This window comes from Danio rerio, chromosome 23 (genome assembly GCF_052040795.2).
Source record: "Danio rerio strain M-AB ecotype USA chromosome 23, GRCz13ab, whole genome shotgun sequence".
NCBI classification, from domain to species: Eukaryota; Metazoa; Chordata; class Actinopteri; order Cypriniformes; family Danionidae; genus Danio; species Danio rerio.
Window position 1 is genome coordinate 10,601,143 of NC_141043.1, and position 24,111 is coordinate 10,625,253.

A 24,111-nucleotide genomic window follows, 5' to 3' on the forward strand; every position below is an offset into this window, starting at 1 on the left:
GTGTCCAGACAGCCTATAACAAGCTGTCTGTTTAAACACACACACAAGCACAAGCAAGTGACACACACACAGACAACGTCTCGCTCTCTGTTTCATTCACAATCACACACACACATGTACACACACACACACACACACACACACAAACACACACACAAACACACACATACACACACACACACACACACACACACACACACACACACACACACACACACAGAGAGAGAGAGCACACACAGCACAAAGCTCTCTCTCATTCGCACACACATAGACAGCAACAAACAAGCTAAACGCAGCATAATGCTGTCTCATTCGCACTTACATTTGCGTGCTCGTTCGCTCGGAAGTCGGAAGCTATATTGTTTGATCGCCCGCTACCGTCCAAAATTAAACCCGTTACCGACCGATCCCGCGCTTTATTCAGAAATTTCTTCCCGCGTCGCAGAAATGTAGTCGGGTCCCGTGGAATGCAGACCTCAACATTGGCCTTCTTTGCTTTCAGGAACTTTGATATGGAGGTTGAAGTATGAAAAGGAGCGCTATCCTGTTGAAGAATTTGCCCTCTCCTGTGGTCTGTATTGTAATGGGCAGCACAAATCTCTCGCACACAACAATACTGAATGTAACTCCAAACCATGATTTTTCCTTTACCAAACTTGACTGATTTTTATGAGAATCTTGGGTCAATGTGGGGTCCAATAGGTCTTCTGCAGTATTTGTGATGATTGGGATGCAGTTCAACAGATGATTCATCTGAAAAATCTACCTTCTGCCATAAGTCAAGTTATTATTTATTGCTCTTACAACTAGGATCCACGACAAGACTTTTATCAGGTAGTGTAGATAGGGAAATAATTATGTAAGATAACAGAAAATGTACTGGCAGCTTATTACCAGGTTTTGTACTTCACAAAAATACCAATAAAAGTCACTTTTACAAACTTTTTAACATTAAGAACTTTAAGAGGAGTTCCATAATGCAATTCAAAAGTAGAATTAAGTGAGAAAAAAATCATGAATCCCATCACATGGAAAACAAGTATCCACACAGTACAGTTCTCCACCATTTCCAAAAACTAAGCAACTTTGGTTAATTAGACAAACAGTGGTTTGTTCTGTTACGAATCAGGGGAAAAAAATCTTGAGAGGGCTAATATTATTCACCCTAAACATTAAAATATTAAATAAAAAAATTAAAAGCTGCTTTTGTTCCAGACAAAATTAAATACTGTGAAAATCCCATTCTTAATTTAAAATTTTTAATTCTAATAATTTTAATAATTCTAATAATTTTGTACACAGCATCCAAATTACCTTTTGTGCATACACACAAACATACAGCCCACCAGTCTATTTTTATGTGAGGAAACAGCAAGGTCCGTGAAATTCTGCACGTTATCTAACATGCTCAGAGTGCAGGAGGGTTTTTATATGAGGCACACACAAAGCATTTCTCCGCACTCTCCTCCTACTGAATTTTGTCCTACTGAAAAGCAGAACAAAGCGCTGGTGGAATGTGCCGTGCAGAAATTAAAGTATCTTAGTCAGACATCCAGTAAGTGCCTTAATCCACCTCCCCGTTCCTTTTATCTGCCTGGGTCTCTGACTGACTGGTGTCTGTAGAGCTGCTCTCTCACATCAGAGGAATGTGTCAGACACCTGCCATCTGTTTTATCAGGTGGCATCACATCTGGAACATTCTGTATCTCAACCACGCCTGAACGTGTGCGAAATACAGTCAGATCAAGTGTGCGGCTCTAATGACGACAAACAGATTGTCGCAGTATGAAGAATTCCTAGACTGAAAGAAAGACGTTCGATGAAACATGAAGAATGCAGTAGAATAGAACAAAACACGACTGTGTTCAAGTACAGCTACAGAAACTTTTATTTGAAAAAAAAAAAAATTAAAAAAAAAAAAATGTTAACTAGGTTAATTAGGTTAACTAGGAAGGTTAGGGTAATTAAGTAAGTTATTGTATAATGATGGTTTGCTCTGTAGACTATCGAAAAAATATAGTTTAAAGGGGCTAATAATTTTTACCTTAAAATGGTTTTTAAAAAATTAAAAACTGCTTTTATTCTAGCTGAAATAAAACAAATAAGACATTCTCTAGACGAAAAAATATTATCAGACATACTGTGAAAATTGCCTTGCTCTGTTAAACATCATTTGGGAAATATTTTTAAAAAAGAAACAAAAATTCAAAGGGGGGCTAATAATTCTGACTTCAACTGTACATGCATACATACATAAATACATACAAACATACATACATACATACATACACACATAATACACATACAAAACAAAATGTATACAAAAATGTAAATGTAACAAATGTATACAAAAAAATAAACAAACACTAATGGTCCAAGGTGCAAAGTGTTAAGCTTCAATTGATTGTGTTTTGTGCTTTTAATCTGAGTAAAACAAAACTATGATACACTTTTTACCATGATTGACAGAAGACATCTACTACAATGTATTTAAGTCTAATACTTAAAGTAAAGGATAATCAAAGGATTTAAATCCACAACGTAGAGACAAAGAACCGCCCAACATGAAGTGCATTTAAAATCCTTTAATACACAGAAAGCCATTGATTATCCCACTTATTCCATGGTCAGTTGCTGAGGTTTAGGCAAGTTAAAACTAGTAATGCTTTGCGAAGCACAATACTTGACCAAACTTATGAACATTAGACCTCCCTGTTTTGAATCATTCACAATCAGAGAGTGTGCACATGAGAGAGAGAGAGAGATCATGTGGGCATGTAAATGTCATTGGCATGTCTAATAGCTCATAGTAAAGTGTTTGCTACCTCTTCAAAAATATTTTTGAGCATATTTGCGTGTTGGTTCTCTCAAAAAAAAAAAGATTTTTTGTTGCTTGTTCAAACTACTTATTTAAAATGAGCTGAAACAACACACTTTTTGAGATTTAATTTGGAACAACTTAATTGTTTAGGTTTAATCTACCTAAATTTGTAAAAAACTAATAAGTTAGCTTAATTCCTTCATGTTATCCCAACACAAATCGATTTTTTAAAGTGTTTGTTGATCAACATCGGCTCCACATCGGTGTCCTCAAAATTACACAGATAAATAAAGGCTCTGGCAACTGTCAGTGAGTTGCTATGGTTACTACTAATGTAATAAAGTAATGTGAGGCAGCACATTTATTTTAAACAATGATCAAAGCTGATTGGAACTACTGAAATAAATGATTAAATATGGGCAAACAATTCATATGGGCTAAATTTAAACAAATTAATTAAGTTGAACATTACTAATTTTAATTTGTTTGTTTAAATTCAGCAAATATATATTATTGTTTGCAACCACTTACAGTAAATAAATAAATGAGTAAATACAATTAGTCTTTTTTGTGTACCTGTGCACTAAGCAATTTTATTGCACACCTTCCAGTCAATTAGTATCAAGAATTTTAGTAGACCATATAATAATACTACATACATACATCACTTAATAACATACTAAAAGACTTCATTTCAGGATCTTACTGCACCACCAAATTACTACAGACCTCATTTGTACAGTGAGGGTACTTATACTCCAAATCTAACCAGTACAGCAACATGCTCTTACGCCCTATTCTCACGGGGCTTCAGCGTCAACGCTTGACAGAGGGCGTGTCTGAAGTTGGAGCTGAAACGATCGTCATAGAAGCGTCAGCCAATGAAATTCAGTCAGCAATAGGCCACTGTCTGAGCTGGTGTATTTGCATACAGCGATCTGATTGGCTGACGCTTCCGTCGGCGCTTGAAAAGTTGAGCTGGTCCCAACTTCTGCAGCGAGGAACGCTTCTGAAGCGGCGCCGACGGATCCACAATGCAGTTCGGCAACGCCTGACGTCACCCATTCAAAGTGAATGGGAAGCGTTGACGCTGACGCCCCGTGTGAATAGGGCGTTACAACTAGGGATGCAACGATTAACTGGTTTCACTATTAACCTAGTTTAATTTGTCATTATTAATTAATCATAAACGCTGCGTTTAAAGTTCAGCTTGCACACTGGATTAACTGGATTAATTATCACATACTGTGTCTTTTGCAAGTTCATTATTTACAATAGATTGCATAGCTTGCGCACGATGTGACGCGCTCACACTTTTCAGGCAACCCTAATTGAAAAAATGGTGTGAGCGCACGGAGAGTCACGTGACAAGAACTGACCGATCAGCTTCATACATTATATGGAATATACAAATTTTTACTCCAAAAAGAAAAAAATACAAATGAAAAATACCAAACAATTTTCTGATATAGTTGATCGAAAGTGCCTTTCAGACAGAGGTTCAGCAGCCATTGACCACATTTGTTCTCTTTAAAAGGGAAATACTTAGCTAACATAAGGATAAGATTTATATTAGACAAACACTATTTTTAATACTTAATATTTTAACTAATCTATTAATTAATATATTTATTTATTGTTCTGACATTTATTTTCAGTGTATGTTTAAATGTCAAAAACTTTTTTTCACTTTTAAGTCCAAAGAGAAATGGACTACTGTTTGTTTTTATTGATTTATTTTTGCTGAATTAATTGGTTACTGAGCAGCAATAAATAACACTTTAAAATATATTTAAATATATTTATTCCTCAGAGTATAGTCGTGCAATCAAAATCTATAATTGTTGCATCTACAATCAGTTGTCACAACTAACACCACAAAGTCTCTTTTGCAACCTAAAACACAAGCTTTCAATGTGAAAGTGCCGAATCACTAAACACTTAATATAAACATCAAGAAATGTATATAAAGACACCTGAATAATGGAACATTGTGGAAAATACTGGACTGTGGTCTGTAATTAAAAGTAATCACATTAAGATGAGCAGACAGATAGACACATAACCAATTCAGAATTTAGATAGGTATAATCATTTTATGGATCGATTGTGTCCCACCTACCGGATTTAGCCTGACTCACTATGACAAATTATGACTATGTCAATGACACAGGCAAACATTTTTTTGGAGCTGCTGATAAGACAAAAAAATTGACACACCTTCAGTATGCACTGTACAAATCATCTGCCGAGATATGACACAATTATCTGATCTAAATGTTTGTGTATTTTCAAGCAATGATGTCACATGGTTCTCGTGAATGATGATGATGTCTGCAGGCTACTACTGGCATCAGAAATGTATGAAAGCGGGCATTGAGCCTGGTGTATTTCACACGCAGGTGCTTTGAGGACTGAACCGTCTCTGACCACTGTGTGACTTCTGAACCTAGACTAAACCTCCAGCATGATGTCATCAAGCCAAACATTACAGTATGTGCTGAGCAGGCAGATCCTTTGCTCTAACAAGGAAACCAGCAGTTTTAATCTAACTGCTGTAGTGCCTCACATCATTTCCCTCACGCTGATCAAACATCCACAAGACTTCTTACTTCAGCAACTATTTCTGGCCAAACAATTAGGCCAAAAATGACTGATTCATTAGTGATCAAATATTTATCCAATCCCTGCATGACAGTCAGTCTCACTAACTTTTATAGGCTTTAGTCAATGTTTCTATTGGAATTGACATTATATGGTTTGAGTTTAAACCAATTGCACATTTTGTTTTTATAATACATATAATATCTGGTCAATGATCGATCAATGATCAAACAATGAAGACATGGCATTATGAATGTCATGTTTAACAAAAAATATTTATTTCCCCCTTCATATTAAAAATAGGTCAAATGAATATACTGTACATATTGTTTGCAGTGAGTTCAGTGAATAAATAGTAGACTTATTTAAAAAAATAAAAATAATATTATATTAATATATAAAAAACTTAAAATAAAAAACTATAACAGACATCAAATTTTGTTAAAAAAATTTTTAAAAGAAAAAAATAATAGTGTTTAATATTATTATAATTTAAAAGACTTATAACAGGGCATTTTATGGTTTTAAGTAGTTAAAATAAGGTGGAGGTGGTCTTCTGATCATTGTTGAAATAAACACATTTTGCATCATCATTGTAATCACATAAATATTAATAAACAATAAACATTATCTTCTCTAAATGTTCTTATTCTATGTTAAGTTGTTTTGACACAATCTATATTGCAAAAAAAAAACGCTGTCGAATTATGGATGAACTAAAAAAGCTAACATTAAATGCAAGTAAACAGTGCTTGAGCATCACTTGGGGTCTGTTGTCATGTTGTACAATAGGTAGAGGTGGTACCACAACATTTGATGGAGGTGGCCGCCTCATAATTCTCTATGCAGGAAAAACGCTGACCTAGTCATTTTGTACAAAATAAATATATACGTAGAATATAATACATGCTTCAGAAATCATTCTAATATGATGATTTGTAGCTTACTCATACATTTCTTCTCCGTATTGAAGTTAAAATCACTTGTGTTGCTTCATTTTTCAATAGAAATACGAAAATGGGGGTGGGGGGATGGGGTCTGACTGCAGCATTTATTTGAAATACAAATTTCTAACATTATAACCATCTTTTCCTGTTCATTAAGATCAATGCATTCTTGCTGAGTAAAAGTGAATGTACAATTTAAATGTATTTTATGTAATAAAATAATTCTGACTTGTAAATTGCTATTTGAACAAAAGTTAATTCTGTTGTGATCGACAGGATTAAATAACTTAAAGGTCCCATGAAATTAAAATAAATATTTTTAGATGTTGGTTTCAGTTTTAAGAATATCTATAAGCTACTGTCCTTCAAAACAGTGAGCAAATTCGCGATTAGAATGTTTGTCACATTCACATCCACAAATGGATCAAACCTTGATCAATCACATGCTCTCTAGTATCTGATATGCCCGGCCTCCTTCAAGACGCTCCTCATTTGCTTTTATTTAAAGCGCTTAATTTCAACCACTCTGTGATTAAAAACTAAACGTTATTGGCTGTTTTTTTTTTTAACCCTCGTGTCGTTTTCACATCCCACCTCTTATACTTTAGTGTTCCCGGTCAAAATTGACCGCTCTGTTTTAACTGCTCTTTTAGAACAAAAAACTTTTTTTTTTTATCACCAAAATTTTATTCAACATTCTTTAGTGAACAATGTGTCATTGTGGCAACATAGCTGACAGAAATCAAAATACTTTGTTTTGAATAGACAGCTTGCTAAAATAACTATTACTGGGTCTGACCAAAGAAATTGAAATTTTCATCCATCTAAATGATTTATCAACCCGCAAAGCACAAACAAAACGGTATACTTTCCTGTGTATTAAGTGCTCGAATTTTAATTCAGTCTTTCAATTGGACTTTACTAGTGTAGTAATATAGGGAATATTGACTAAGGGTATAGACGGTGAGCAAGAACACAGAACTAGCACTAGTTATAATTTGGTCATTTTTTTGGGCGAGATAATAACAGTCTAGTCTAATATAATAAAATAATTGATGCTAAGCTAAGCTAAAAGTGCTCCTGCTACACCCAGAGATAGGCTGAACGAAGATTGTCAGAAAGAAAGAAAGAAAGAAAGAAAGAAAGAAAGAAAGAAAGAAAGAAAGAAAGAAAGAAAGAAAGAAAGAAAGAAAGAAAGAAAGAAAGAAAGAAAGAAAGAAAGAAAGCAACACACACACACACATGGGTTCACATAACAGACACCTGTATATTCTGTGTGAAGATATGATACATTGTTTTACCAGGGAGTTGATTCACGTTGGAGGATCCAAAACTATCTCATGGTAATTCATAACTTATTGATTTAGTGGCTAATCTGTTTTCACTTATGCGATCTCATTCATACAATTTAATACAATTTGCTTATCCCTTATCCTCGATGGTTGGGTTTAAGGGTGTGGTTTGTGAGTGAGTGAGTGAGTGAGTGAGTGAGTGAGTGAGTGAGTGAGTGAGTGAGTGAGTGAGTGAGTGAGTGAGTGAGTGAGTGAGTGAATTGAGGTGGTGTGTATGGGGATGTTTGATGGATAAATATACTGTAGTCTGGATACCCATTCATTTTCTATGGCGGTCCCTTTTGACTGGGAACACCACAAGTGTAACAAGGTTAATTAAAACACTCAAAACAGAATGAAAGAAGTCATCATCACCCTTTATACAGGACCTTTATATGACATGAAACTTAAGTCCAAACACCCTTATAAGTGAGTGGAAATTAGTTAATTCCAAGATGTCGATCACGTAAAAGACCATAAACCCATAAGGCAGCTAGGTCCATGGCCTGCACAATGTTTAAACGCCACTTTATTACATAGCACAGCATACAAAGCCAAACATTACCCAAAGGACATTTAACATCAGTTTTTATTTAAATGAAGTTAGCTTTCTTGCCATAGGTAAATGAACAGTAATCCCTGTCTTTACTCATAGGTGCTATGTCAACGCAAGCACAAATATTCTGCTTGGATATATTTCAAACATGCCCATATATGGCACTAAACTTTCACCATGATGAGTCCAATGAGTCAGTTTATCGTAGCTCAGGTGACCCCCTCATGCTCTTCTTCTGTGTTAAATTACGCAATGTTTAAACTTTTTATTTCCTTATGATTCGCATGACAGCTGTTAAGGATGATAAGTGGAAGGCGATATTTTCATTTCGAAGAATTAGGAAAGCAAAACAAGTCAAAAATCGGCACAGCATAAAGATTTATGAACCGGGGGTGGGTGAATGCATGTTTGTTTTTCTTTCTTTATTTTTTGGGACACACCTCAAACAAACCCTAGATGAGTTATGACTTGACCACCTTTTTGTGTTGTCATGCTATTCTCTATAACATTGCTGCAATAATCTCACAATCCTCCCAAGGGTGGAGAGAAGGGGATTTGGAAACCCACAACACTGATTACATTAGGTTTAGGAAAAATGATTACAGCATTTAGAAGTTATCCTAAAGCTTTATTTAGAATTGTACAAGGCAATAATTCCTTGTGTGTTTTTATCATCATTATTTTTGTCTAAGATAAAGAAATACTGTAGCAAATGAACTTTTTTAGTTAATTAATTTAATTTATTCCTGTAAGCAAATTTCATTTAAAACTTTAATTGCTTGAAGTATAAATGATCGTTTTGTCCTATTTTATGCATACAAAACAATGCCAGAGATGTACAAAAAATATGAAAGACATATTACAAACAATGCTAGGCCTTGCTAATTCAAGATAACTTAAAAGTGTCAAACAAATACACAGTTTTAACAGCTTTTTTGTATGTATTCTCCTTAGGGGCATTTATATACAGTAAATATCTAGTTCTTTAAGTAACCCTAAAAAAGAGGTTTCTGATTATGAAGATTATGAAGTATAATCATTATATTAATCACACAAGCCTCATTTTCTAACTTCTTATCATAGTTCACAAAACCAAAAATAACAAATTCATGCAGTGAAAAAACATTTTTGAAAGCTCTTGATTGTTTATAAATTAAAATACCTTCATTTTGTCCTATTTCTTACACATCTGGAAATACAGTATCGATGAACTGATAGTAACTATTTGAAGGTGTATAATAAAGGATGTCTCTCATCATTGACAATCATGATTGCTTTATTTAATGCTTTTTCTTTGTATACTATGAATGCTCTTTAGTTTTATTCCCAACTTACTGGCTGTTGTTACCACCTTCCCCAATGAACTCTTTTGGGCCTCAGAAGAATTTCCATTCCAACAGATTACACAAAATGTTGCAATACAATTGAAAAAAAACTTTCATACTGGTTATTGTTAAAGAGCTACACCTAAAAATGACAATTCTGTCATGATTTACCCATCTTTTACTTGTTTTAGACGTTTGTTAGTTCCTTTCTTCTGTTGGACACAAAAGAGGATATTTTGAAAAATGCTGAAAATCTGTTAGCATTGACTTACTAAATACAAAGGAAGACAATTCCAGGTTTCTTTGAATGCCACGTTCTAAATCACAGGTGTCAAACTCAGTTCCAAAAGGGCCGCAGCTCTGCACAGTTTAGTTCCAACCCTAATTAAACACACCTGATCAAACTAATTGATCCTTCAGGCTTGTTTGAAACCTACAGGTAAGTGTGTTGGAGCAGGGTTGGAACTAAACTGTGCAGGGCTTCGGCCTTCCAGGAATCGAGTTTGACACCCCTGCTCTAAATGCTTGGTCTGTATATATCCGATGGAACTTACAATAGGAAAGACCAAAAATGTGTATTTTGGTTTCCTTGAAGCTATTACATAAAGCTGAAAATCCATCCATATAATTGTGGAAAAAAAGATATATTAAACTGTATTGGGGTGTTCATTCGATTAAATCGACCTCTGATTAATAAAGGGACTAAGGAAAATGAATAAATGACTGAATGAACTGTAATTAACTGGGGAAAATAACTTATATCACCAATTGCAAACAGAAGGACTTTGACCATATATTAATATTACGTAAATTTCTAAATAAAAAAGAATAATACATAAATATTGTTCATTCATTCATTTATTTTCTTGTCGGCTTAGTCCCTTTATTATTCTGGGGTCGCCACAGTAGAATGAACCGCCAACTTATCCAGCAAGTTTTTACACAGCGGATGCCCTTCCAGCCGCAACCCATCTCTGGGAAACATCCACACACACATTCACACACACACACACACACACTCATACACTACGGACAATTTGGCCTACCCAATTTACCAGTACCACATGTCTTTAGACTGTGAGGGAAACCAGAGCACCCAGAGGAAACCCACGCGAAGGCAGGGAGAACATGCAAACTCAACACAACGGCAACTGAGTCGAGGTTTGACCCAGTGACTTTCTTGCTGTGAGGCGAAAGCACTACCGACTGCGCCACTGCCTCGCCATAAATATTGTTCTTTTAGCATTATTATTTATTTCTTTTTATGTTTAATTTTAATATATTTTTTATTTGTTTGTTTATTTATATTTTATTAATTTTATCATTAGATATTCGTTATGTAATTATATTATGTATTTGTGTGCATTTGTGTGCTGTACTATGGGCTGCAATGTTGTTGTACGCCTAGTTGATGAGGAAAAAATGAAAAAAATTATATAATGTGACCTTAGTGCAGGGGTGTCGAAACTCAGGCCTGGAGGGCCAGTAACCTGGAGAGTTTTGCTCCAACCCTAATCAAACCCACCTGAACCAGCCAATCAAGCTGTTATATACTAGAACAGGGGTGCACAAACTCAGTCCTGGGCGTCGATGTCCTGCATATTTTAGTTCCAACCCCAATTAAACAACCTGAACCAGCTAATCAAGCTCTTTCTATCTATACTAGAAACTGGTGCTCCAGTTTCTCCCACAGTCTAAAGACATGCGGTACAGGTGAATTGGGTAGGCTAAATTGTTCACACGTGTATGAGTGTGAATGATTGTGGATGGATGTTTCCCAGAGATGGGTTGCAGCTGGAAGGGTATCCGCTGTGTAAAACATCTGCTGGATAAGTTGGCGGTTTATTCCGCTGCGGCGACCCCGGATTAATAAAGGGACTAAGTTGAAAAGAAAATTAATGAATGAATAAACTTAGCAGGACATCTGCCCTCCAGCACCAAGTTTGGACCCTCCTGCCTTAGTGTAAATGTATCTAAACAATACAAATGTGTCACAAATTAAAATAAGTTTTCAGAAGTAATCTTATAGAGTAAGTTAATAAATCACACACACACAATTTCTGCATTGTTTCCAATAGAAATATCTAAAGATTCTTAAATTAGTATGCAATTACTTACGCAGTAAAATACATTAAAAACTATACTGCATCACTATTAAGATTTTACATTTAAAACAAGAAATGTATATCTGCAGAAGAAAACAATCACTTTTTTATCACTTTAGCTCAACGGGATAGAATTATGTCTTGATTTAGGCATCATTTCATTTAGTTCTGATTCATGTCTCAGAACATGTAAAGTACTTCTAACTGAATTAACACAAATGTTTAGATATTTGTACTGGAAGACAAGCCAAAGATGGTCGGGAAGAAATCACAAAGGTGTTTTTTAAAAATGAATATATTTACAAAAGCTCTAAATGACACCATATTTACTTTCAATTTGGAAAAAAATAGTTAGCCCAGAATTTAGTTTATAATATATACAGCATAATTTAAAAACTTTTTTTAAATAATTTGTTGACGTAAATAAGCAAAATCAAACTGAGAGCTTGTGAATGTGAAATGAGAGCAGCAACATTGATCTGCATTCTTTCGCATCAAATTCCTCATTTGCCCTTCCAGCCTCAAACAAACACATTCCAAAACAATGGATAAGGGAGGATCGCCACTGAACACATTCACAGCCAAACACTCTCACAAACTATAGCTTTGCTTTACTCAGACTCATTCGGGACAGTTTAAGGGCCGCTGGGGCAGTTTAAGGCCTGTTTAATAGATCCTAAAATTTGCAGAATGAATTTATGGGAAATGCCTTAGAAAAACAAAAGAACAGCAAAAGAACAGTTTGTTCTGGCATTGACAACACACATGGAAATCGTTTGACAGTTTGTTGAGCGGTTTAAAACACTTGTGTATTTTACTTTTCATCTGAACAGCCATAAATACAACCCACAAATTCAATGCACATTATTTTGGGGGGAATATGCTGATGTAGTATAGGTTTCTGTTAAGAAACTCATCATTGCCAAACTCGAAAGTTGTATTGGGAAAACATGAGGGAATTAAGTTCACTTAATAATTTTTACAAATGGAAAGTGAATTGAACATAAAAAAAATAATTTGTCACACAAGAAAACTTAGTTCATTTTAAATAAAGCAGTTTGAACACACGGCAAACTTCATTTTTTGAGTGCATGCATTGGATCTATTTGAATCTGAAGAGATTTAAAACTAGGGGGATCTAGATAGGTTTCAGTGATTAACTCATTTCTTTGTCCGTACATGTGTGTGTACTCAGGAGCCAGACTAATTGTTCCTTTGTTCACACATCCTTTAACAGGCGTGGCAGGCAGGAAAACCCTTTTTGGTGATCAGATATCACAACTAGAAACTGGTCGTAAGCTTAAACTCTTCATTTTTGGCAGCTTTTTGGTAACAGAGAAAGATAAAAGAGATAAGACAGACAGCTTGCAGCAACATGATTTGTTTTTTCGCTTTACAGTATGTGATGAAAAAAAAAGGAGTCGAAAAATTGCAAAACATAATGGTTTCTCAACGGGAGTGTCTAACAAGTTTGGATTTTACTGTAAGAGAGTTACTTAATAGTGCAGGTATATTTCATACTAATAAAAAATGACATTTCCTAACACAAGAGTTGTGTTAACAAGCAGAAACAGTTTAAAACAAATGCTAACATTAATGAATTTGTAACTGCAAACTGACAAGAGAAATTATTTATTAATTACGTGTATTATTCAGAAATAACTATCAATTTTTAAAATGTTTGTTCAAATTACATTAAGTTATGATCAGTTAAAGTACTTAAAGTTACTAAAGTATTTATAAATTAACATTAATTGATAGTAATAAAAGCTTTGTTCTTTAATGATAGATTTATTTACAGCAAATATAAATCTCTGATTTCTCAATGTGCCTAAAACAGTTGGAATTCATAGCGTAAAAAGGTTTTATAGTACATTAGTATTTTTATGATACAATTTTACAAGTAATGCTATTTATTATTAAGTTTTAATTAAAATCGTTTTTATTTCTATAGCACTTTTACAATGTAGATATTGCCTAAGCAGCTTAACATAGATGAAGTTTTGATGAAGATAAGAACATTGATGAAGTTGAAACACAACTTAAAACCCAAAAAGTTACGGTAACTCAATCCAATTCAGGAAACCGATTGCAACAAACCATTAAAGTTCAAAATCTAATCCTAAAGAGTGCTGTGAACTTAATCCATTTGAGTACATGAAGCAATTTGAACACAGTAAAACCCAATAAATGAAGAGAACTCAAACCAACTGAGTACTGTAAGACCCAATTAGTTAAGGCAACTCAAATCATTTGAGGAAAGCGATTGCTACAAACCGTTTGAGTTCAAAAAACGAATCTATGTGCGTAGGGTGAACTTAATCCATTTGAGTACATGAAACAATTTGAGCACAGTGTAAAAAGTGATTAGTTACTTAAAGCGAGTAAACCTTAAATTACCTTAAACGCAACACGTTGACTTTGCAGAAATATTGTAAGTAAACCCAATGTAACCTGAAACTGTTAAGTTAATTTAGTTTTTAAAATTATGCAAATTTTATTTACTTTTTTAAATAAAAGTAAACTAATCACTTTTTTTCCATTACACCTTTATTATGTTTGTTTTTCCCCAGCTTTTCTGTATCCAAAATAACATACAGTAACTAAAATAAATCTGCTCTTTTATAGACTCCAGTGTGTCTTCTAACTTCAATACAGGCTATAATTGTAGATTTTCTAGACTTAATGAAACACCAACTATGTAATATTGTGATAATTTCATTAATTATTTGAAAACAGACATGCTAAAATAGTCTAAGACTGTAAAAAGGGATTTCTTGACCTAAAAAAGTAAGTATAATTAGCATAATTATAAAAATTGTCTCCTTAACAGTTCCAAGTTACAATAGGATTACTTACCTTATTTTTATAAAGTCAACTTGTTGCTTTTAAGGCAATTAGTAAACTTGCTTTAAGTAAATAATTACTTTTTACTGTGTAAAACCAAATATAATGAAGGGAAATCAAAACAACTGAGAACTGTAAAACCTAATAAGTTAAGGCAACTCAAACTGTTTAGGTAAACCGACTGCTACAAACTATTTGAGCTAAAAACTAATCTATATGCGTACTGTGAACTTACTCCATTTAAAGTGATGTAATGAGGTATTTAATTTATTCATTACCTTCAACACTGAGTTCAAAACTCTTTTCAAAAAAGTAGAATTAACTTTCAGTATATTTTAAGTTAACTACACTCATTTCATTTGATAAAGTTGATTGTTGGGTTTTACAGCAGCTTCATTTCAGTTTTCACAGTTGTTTAAAGCATTGCTGAGTCTTGTTTCATGATAAAAAAAAAACTAGTTAACTGATGGTAAAGTATAAAACTTTAAAGTAAAAGTAGTTTTAGCTTAGTACATCTTTATCAGAGAGATGTATATCAATGATGTTCAAATATTTAGATAATAACTTGACTGCATAATTAAAAAACCTCCAAAAAAAAAAACTCCAGATGCTAAGAACATTTCATACAGAGAAAACGGAGCCACTTGTAATAACAAACTTACTAAAGGCATTCAGTCTGAGAACCCGCAGGGCCGCTTTCAAGACCTGTTGAAATGTGATTGGCTGTGGGGAGGGGCTCAGGGCGGGATTATCCAAGAGCTGCGTGTTCATAAACCCAGCGAGTGTGTCTCATGTCCTGTGCTCTGCTCTGCTGTGTTACTGAGCTCTACCTCTCTCCAGGCCTTCATTCACTCGTCTGCTCACTTACACCAGCGACCATGAGTCTGAGAACAAGCTACAGCGTGCGTTCCTCCACCTCCCAGGTGCCAGTGTCCCAGGTGTCTATCAAGCGCACCACCAATGTGCCGACTTACAGGGCTGCGAGCATCTATGGCGGCGCTGGAGGCCAAGGAACCCGCATCTCCTCTGCCTCCTACTCAGGAGTCCGCAGTGGACTGGGAGTTCCCTCGATGTCCAGCTCCATCCAAGTGAGTGCAAGTGGTAGCACAGGCGAGATCATGGGCAATGAGAAGATGGCCATGCAGAACCTGAACGACCGTCTGGCCTCCTATCTGGAGAAAGTGAGGATCCTGGAGCAGGCCAACAGCAAGCTGGAGCTGAAGATCCGGGAGGCCCTAGAGAAGAGAGGTCCTGATGTCCACGACTACAGCCGCTTCCAGCCAATCGTTGATGAGCTGCGCAAGAAGGTGAGTGGGAAACGCCAAGAGAAGCTTTGGCCTCTATAAAGAACTTAATGTGACAGTCCAATTGTGCTGGGTTGTGTTTATTAACAGTCTAGGGGATGTTTATTGGGCTTCAAGACATAGAGTAACAAAACAAAAGCATTTCATTGTCGTTTAATGTTGGCTCGATTTAAAAGGGTTGAGTGAGAGTTTACTGATGGTCAGCACTGATTGGCAAACAACCAAAAAAAAAAAAAAAACTATGGGTGAAACTGAAAAGAGGGGAAGGCATGGGGGAGGGGGTGGTTTCTCTCTACGGGACGGCTGTTGTAAATTCTGCTTACAGCCGGTTTTCCGGTGAGTAAGCATCTCCGTCCTGTGTTTATCATTGTCTTTTTACACATACAGATGTTTGTTTGTTCCCTGAGGATGGATTAGTTTGGAAACTGAGATGTTTTAGCGTCTGTGTGTGTCATCAGGGAAATGGAAAAGCTGAGGGAGTTCAGACAGGACAAAATGCGACCAGATGTGAGACTTTCCTGAAAACGCAGTCTGAGCTCTCTTAGAGAAATTACAAACACAGCCAGCTTCTTTCATGTACTAAATGAGTGCTAATCTTGAAAGGTTTGAGTTCATAAAGCAGATACTGCTAATGATAAAATACCCATTAGGGTCAGTTTCACACCTTGAAGCTGACTTTTAAAGCTAATATGTCACTGATAAGTAGACGCTGTTATCAGAATGATTGATTTTTCATTCTTTAGAGACTATGTAGCAAGTTATGAGTAGATTAAATTAAAATAATTAATTTCTCATTTCTCAGGCATTCTCACTGCAACTAAACTAAATAGGAGTTTTAATAGGAGATTATCCTGATGAAAAGATAAGTGAAATTTGGCACTGAAACCGTATTTCAATTAAAAAAGTTTGAAAAATTTTGAAAAATTATTTAAATATATATTATTATTATATTCATTGATATTATTATATTTATTGATATTATGCTATATATTTTTATTATGTATATTATTATTATTATTCTTATATTAGTTATATATATATATATATATATATAATTATTATTACACATTATAGTATATTATTATTAGTATATATAATAATAATAATAATTATTATTATTATTGTTATTAATATTGTATTATATTATATTATTTGTATTTATTTATTTAGAGAAAAAAGGGGGAAAAAAACATTTACTCAAACTAAAGCATACTAAGGACAACAGTTAGTATGATAAACGGTCAACACCCATTAGTGTATGGAAAAATGTGTTGAGCTCACTAGCAGCCATATGTCTCCGCCCTATTCCATGATGCCAGGATATGCTGGCTTACAATGATGGAAAGCATTTACAAAACAAAGTACATCAGCTGACAAAAAACAGGAACTCCAACTCCACCCCTGTTTCTCCCATCACACAATTAAATTTACAACTATCACACAGACACCAGCCACTCCAACTGTTGGTTAATGATTATCCCACAAACTGTGAAATGGACTTTGTCCTTCAGTAGCTCTTATCTAAGCAAACCAAGAATGATGAAGCTCCAGTTAAAAAATATTTGGTCAGTGATAGTCATTCATTAAAAGATGCAAATTTGCCAGAGAGTTCAAGTCAGGTGAGGTTTGTGTGTCATAGCTGCACGATGGTGATGTCCCATCTCTTTGGAGCAAGATTTCTGACTGACTCCAATGATTTATTTTTTGGCTCTAGATCTTTGATGCCACCACAAACAATGCTCGTCTAGTGCTCCAGATTGACAACGCCCGCCTGGCAGCTGATGACTTCAGAGTCAAGTGAGTAGCAACAAACAAATCATTTTGACCTCATGGGAAGCTCTTAAAATCAACAGAGACCCATTGACCTTTGTTGTGCCTGCAGGTATGAATCTGAGCTGTCCATCCGCCAAGGTGTGGAGGCCGACATCACCGGCCTAAGAAAGGTCATCGATGACACCAACCTGAACCGCATGAACCTTGAGAGCGAGATCGAGGCCCTCAAAGAAGAGCTCATCTTCCTTAAGAAGAACCATGACAATGTGAGTACACATCTGGCACATCTGGAAACATTTGTCCACCTCGTAATTCGTTAAAGGCGTTGCTTTAAGACATATTTTACGGCTTCTCCACCCAACAGGAGGTAATGGAGCTTCGTAACCAAATCTCCCAGTCAGGAGTGCAGGTGGATGTTGATGCTCCTAAGGGACAAGACCTTTCCCAGATCATGGAGGAGATCAGAGCCAAGTACGAGAAGATGGCCCTGAAGAACCAGGAGGAGCTGAAGGCCTGGCATGAATCTCAGGTATATCCTAAAAGACAACCCTTCATTTCCAATGAACTCTAACATGTTGAAGCTTTGGCTAATGTGAAATTAAATGTTCTCTCTAGATCACAGAGGTTCAGGTACAAGTCACGCAGAACACAGAGGCCCTCCAGGGTGCCCGTTCAGAGGTTAACGAACTTCGCAGACAAATTCAGACATTGGAGATCGAGCTGGAATCACAGAAGAACCTGGTGAGTTTGCTTTCTTGTACTCATCGTAGACATTCGGAATTGAAAATTCAATCCTTAACTCTTGGGTTATGATTGTTGCGATTTTCAGAAAGGGTCACTGGAGGGAACTCTGCGGGACACAGAAATGCGATACAACATGGAGATCGAGAATCTCAACACTATCATTCTGCAGCTGGAGGCTGAGCTCACACAACTGCGCGGTAACATCCAGCATCAGACGCAGGAGTACGAGGCTCTGCTGAACATAAAGATGAAGCTGGAGGCAGAAATCGCCACCTACAGGAGGCTACTGGATGGTGGAGACTTCAAGTAAGTTTACCTCTGAAGAAGAAAGTGCATGCACATTTGAGTAGATTTATTTTGTATGGTTTGTAACAAATATCCTCTCTCCTGCAGACTCCAGGATGCTCTTGAAGAGCAGAAGAAGGTCAAAGTGATGACGGTCACGCAGACGCTGGTGGATGGAAAGGTTGTGTCCTCAAGCACAGAAACCAAGGAGAGGAAACTTTAAACATCCAATTTCAGATGATGAGCCGCAACACATCAGAAAAACCTCATGGGCTATTGATAAAACGATCTTACAACTTAACACATTAGATACTGTGTCTATTTATTCCAAAGTGCCTTATTGTAAGCATCTCAAAGCACATGTTGTGTGCAATGAGATTTAGCCAGTACATTTCAACATTAATTAAAAAAAACTTACATTTTAATAACTACATCCAAAAAAGACCAAAGGTCACAGAACACTACGAAAACCTTTTAGATATTTTTGTAATGACAGTAAATGTTTACGATCACCAATTGTTCCATTTTGTTCTATGTTGTGTTGTTGTCATGATGTCTAGTCTTTTCCAATAAAAGACACTTTTAACAAATCTTTGCATTCTGCTTCTATTATTTAAGGTGTATGACAATATTCTGAGCCTGATCAAAGACCATTTTAGGTCTCCTCTGTCATCGTTCTTTGCATCCAAAGCAGGTGAAAAGCAAAAGTAACATGTTTAAACTGAGATAAAAATTTTTAGAATTGGTTGTTTTCTAAGGATTATATAAAAACTGGACAACAAACTAAGGTAACACTTTATTTTGATGGTTTGTTTGATGAATTTAAGTTACATTGCATCTACATAGCAACTTATTCTCATTAGATTTTAAGTAGAATGTTAGATTGGGGTTGGGGTTAGAGTCAGTGTAATTTCACATGTTCTTGCTGAATTTCTTATAGTCAGTTAAATGTCTGTTGAAGGAGCAGTATCAACAGATGTTAAGCAGACAGTCAACTAATACTCAAATGGACCATCAAATAAAGTGTTACCCAAACTAAATGCTGCTTGTTTTAACCAAAAAAAGATAGAAAAAAGGAAAGAAATACAGCCACATTTTACAGTTAACTAATAAATAAGATGTTTAGAAAGCAGGCTTCTAACATTTTTGTCAGCTACTATGATTTAAGAGTGATTCACAGCTATTGTGAAGAAAAAAAAATGTTTTGACTTTGATAATTCACTGGTAAGGATATCCTTCAATAGGCTATGAACAGAATAAGTTGAAACATGTGGTAAATCTTCTGACTTAAGACTTTCCCTCATCAAAATACATTTTAAAAGACCCAAAATTGTGCCTCAAAAATGACATCAAGTTAGTCGTTAAAGGGTAAAGTTCAGCCCAAACATCCATTTAATTCCAAACATGTACAAAGGTTTTTCATGGAAAGACAAACGAAGATACCTCCTTTGAAAGAATGTTTCACCTGTAACTGTCCACACAATGAATGTCAATGGGTTACTAAAACCCTAGACTAACCTAATTTTAACTGTACAGAAGCAAAAAAAAAAACTAATTTCAAAGTACCAAACTAGTTCCAAAGAAGAAGACATTCATATAGTTCTGAAAAGACATAAAAGTGGTGATCATAAATAATGAAGTGTCAATTTAAGTAGTAATTTAATTCCGGAACAAACCTATGTTTCATTACATGGTTAATACTACCATAACACCAAGCAGCGGGTGGGGTGGAAGTCCATAGTCTAAAGATAACAGAAATGTGTCTACTATATGTGAACCTTAAAACTATAAAAATCTCACATCTCTCAGAACCAGCGATTGCATCTGATCTCCTTTCCATTGAAAATCCATCCTTAGCAAAAATGCAAAGCTTTAGTGCCAACAAAAGAACATACAGAATGTCTTCAGAGGATCTCGGTGGGCTTCGACCAACATTTTACTCATGGAGAAGTGCTGGAAATAGGGGCTCCTTTTCCAAAGATATCTTTGGATCTACCAATGTACAAACGGGGGTTGTTGGAAACGTTGGAAATGAAAAGGTAACCATGCAAATTCTAAATGAGCGCCTTGCTTCCTACCTGGAGAAAGTTAGGATTTTGGAGAAGGCCAATGGTGACCTAGAAGTGAAAATCCGCCAGGTTATGGAGAAAAAAGGTCCAGACACAACAGACTACAGTCACTTCCAAGTCACTCTTGATAAACTACGCAAAGAGGTAAATTTATAATCTAACAATTTTGTCGCAATTAGGCATAATTATTATTTTTTCATACATTCTCCAAAGACATTTTAGTTTCTTTGAAATTCAATGGAAATTTTATAGACCAATGGCATCCAACTTCCATTTTAGGAGTGTTTTATACATCTATTTCATTTTTACTACTATAAAATGTATAATGTATGGTTGGTGTAATGCAAGGGCTGCAGGCTCAGTTCGAAGTAATGACGACTTAAAATTTGGACTTTGATTGAGCCCTTGAGTAAGGCATACAATTCTTGAAAACCAGCTTCTCAAAAGGGACCTCAGATTATGGCAATAGGCTAACTGACAATATAACTGACAAGAGGCTAACTGACAATATATAACTGATAATAGGCTGTATTCTACTTGTCCACTTAGATCTTGGAGATGATTATGAGAAATGTAAATGTTAATCTTCAAATTGACAATGCCAAGTTGGCTGCTGAAGACTTCAAGATCAAGTACGTAATTACAAACACATTAAAACTAAGCTCTGTTTTTTTTTTGGGGGGGGGGGGGGGGGGGTTATTGCTTTTCTGTTATTTAATTGATGGAGTTATATATATTTTAATTGTTGGAGTATTATATTTTTTATTTAATAAATGCATAGTCTTAACAATATAATTGTGTAGCAGATATGAACATGGGAACATACCGATAAATCATGTTGCGTCTAAATTTGTCTGATGAAACACAAAATTAAGAATGTCCCTCACCTTAATGTAATCCCATTAACAAAATATGTTTTTTTTTAAAATATGTAGGTTTGAAAATGAATTTCAGCAAAGACAGTGTGTTGAGGCAGACATAAATGCACTGAGAAAAATGCTGGATGACACCAATGTGGCACGACTCCATCTGGAAAATGATGTTGAAGGATTAAAGGTAGAGCTCATCGAGATCAAGAAACAGCATCAACTGGTAAATACAACGATTATATAATATAGAAATATTGAATTTGCAGTCTGCTTACTGGCTCAGAAGGTGTAACAAACATATACATATAAAGGGGCCTAAGATATAACCCTGTGGAACATCAAATCACCTATTTTTCAGGAATTGTCAGCACTAAATGGTCAAATTACCCAATCAGGAGTGCAAGTGGACATAAATGCCCCTAAGGGACAGGACCTGGCTAAGATAATGGAGGAGATGAGAGCAAACTATGAAAAGATTGTGCTGAAAAACCAAGAAGAGCTCAAAGCCTGGCATGAATCAAAAGTGGGGCATCATTTCTCAATGCAAAGGTATTCATGTTTTAAAGAGAAATATTTAAATGTAATACACATTTATTTTGTATACGTAGATATCTGTGGTGCAGGTTCAAGTGACAGAAAACACTGCAGCATTGAAGGAGGCCAGCACACAACTCAGCGTGAGCCGCAGGCGGATGCAGACTTTAGAAACTGACCTGCAGACTCTGACTGGAAGTGTAAGAGATTCTGAAACACCTCGATGGAGCTGCCTAAGTTTAAACATACTATTTACGCTCATGTTTTTTTGGCCTTTACTTGTAGAGAGCATCTCTGGAAGAAGCCCTTAATGAAACAAAGTTGAGATATGGCATGCAGGTGGAGCAATTCAATAACATCATTTTGTTGCGAGAATCTGAGCTTAAACAGCTGCGTGATGACATACAGAGGCAGTCATTAGACTATCAGGTCTTATTTAACATCAAGATGGAACTGGAAGCTGAGATAGCCACCTACAAGAGACTTCTGGATGGAGAAGAAACGTGAGCATTGAACTTTTTCAATCATAAATTGTAATCATTTATATTACTCACAGAAACTTTCCTTATCCTGTTAATGAAATATTTTTACAGACTCCAGAACAGGTCCGTGTCGGAGACTGTCACCCGGACGACGATGGAAACGAAAATATTGTCCTGAAAAATTGATTTGATGAAAAATTTTTGGTGTTATCAAAGATAACACAAAAGAAATATCTCAGTTGAAATGTACACTGTAAAAAAAGCAGTTATTTTAATTTTTTTTGGCAGCTGGGGTGCCAAAAAAAAGTAAAATAATGACCATTAAATTACAGAAATTTACTGTAAAATAAGACGTTAAATTACAGAAGTTTACAGAAAATCTTTATTTAAGGAAATAAAAAAAGAGTACACTGTACAACCATTGTCAAATACAACAAATGTTCTGAATCAATTACAATAAAACAATCTGTAGCAGGTTGCACATAAGAAGCGCTGCTCGGCGCCGCGACAGTGCGCATATGACAATTTAAAGTATCACACACCAGATGCACTCATTCGCATAATATTTAACATGAAACTAATCAGATGGCACTCTGTGGCGCAGCGAAAATATGAACTGATTCCTGAGTCTTGGCTGGGCACCGCCGATAGCCGCCATCTTGCGGCGCCGGTGTGTGTACCTTGATAGAAACCTATGTTTAGAATTCTAAAATGCATGGCGCTGCGTAGCGTTGCGCGGCACATCGTCGAGCAGCGCTTCTGGTGTGCAACCTGCTTTTGAGTGCTATTTCCATTTAATCCGATTTTGAAAACGCTGGAAAGCCAAACCTTTCTGTCATACCATCAATCTCAATGATTATCCTAAAGGTTTAACAAACTTCATAACTGGCAAAGAAAACAGTAAATAGTGCCCATTTCATTCTTGTTTTACAAAAACAACAGTTATTCTTAATAACTGAAAGAAATCTTTTTTTGTACTTCAACCTAAAGACAATAAATACTTAAACTGATCCCTTGTCCTTACATGTTTGATGTCGATTATGCTATTCAAGAAAGGTGATAAAATAAATGACTCAGTACCCTTATCTAAAGTTAATCTTTTTTGAAAACTGAAAGCTGTCAAATGTTCATTCCTAGAAACTGTCACCATTTTGCCCCCAAGGCTTGGTGGGTCAGATTTCCATGGAGGAGTTTTAGAACAAACACTGGAAAACAACTGTGAAGTGTTCAGCATTTTTCGGCCTGATGTCTGTTATCTAATACTTACTCACTCACTTACTCCCAGGGCCATTTATATTGAAGTAGAAATTTAGCTCAACTCCCAACCTGGAGGAACAGAACATACACACATACAGTACTGACAATTTAGCTTAGACTCGAGCACCAGTGCACCAGGAAATCCATGTGAACATGGGAAGAACTCTATACAGACAGCGCTACCCATTGCGCCACCATGACACCCCCATTATCTAATAGCAATCTTAATCCTAAAAAGTCTTCCCAGACTGACTGAAA

At 35.7% G+C, this 24,111-nt stretch overlaps 2 protein-coding genes and 1 long non-coding RNA gene across 5 annotated transcripts in view; 2 read left to right on the forward strand and 1 right to left on the reverse strand.

Annotated features, from left to right (window-relative positions):
• Nucleotides 1-24,111, reverse strand: part of LOC147831228 (uncharacterized) — a 77,850-nt gene that overhangs the window by 17,199 nt on the left and 36,540 nt on the right. The gene's annotated exons all lie outside the window — the stretch shown is intronic.
• On the forward strand, nt 15,335-19,232 carry krt18a.1 (keratin 18a, tandem duplicate 1). Its single transcript, NM_178437.2, is given in 7 exon segments — nt 15,335-15,843; nt 17,555-17,637; nt 17,723-17,879; nt 17,978-18,142; nt 18,229-18,354; nt 18,443-18,663; nt 18,751-19,232. Coding segments are annotated over 7 exon segments (1,296 nt in total). The 5' UTR covers nt 15,335-15,414; the 3' UTR covers nt 18,866-19,232.
• krt18a.2 (keratin 18a, tandem duplicate 2) lies at nt 19,339-23,606 on the forward strand. Of its 3 annotated transcripts, none has more exons than XR_015522827.1 (8): nt 19,339-20,855; nt 21,261-21,343; nt 21,647-21,803; nt 21,939-22,103; nt 22,189-22,314; nt 22,400-22,617; nt 22,708-23,071; nt 23,351-23,606. XR_015522827.1 is itself a non-coding variant. In NM_001386467.2 (7 exon segments), coding segments are annotated over 7 exon segments (1,167 nt in total). In that variant the 5' UTR covers nt 20,449-20,504; the 3' UTR covers nt 22,775-23,030.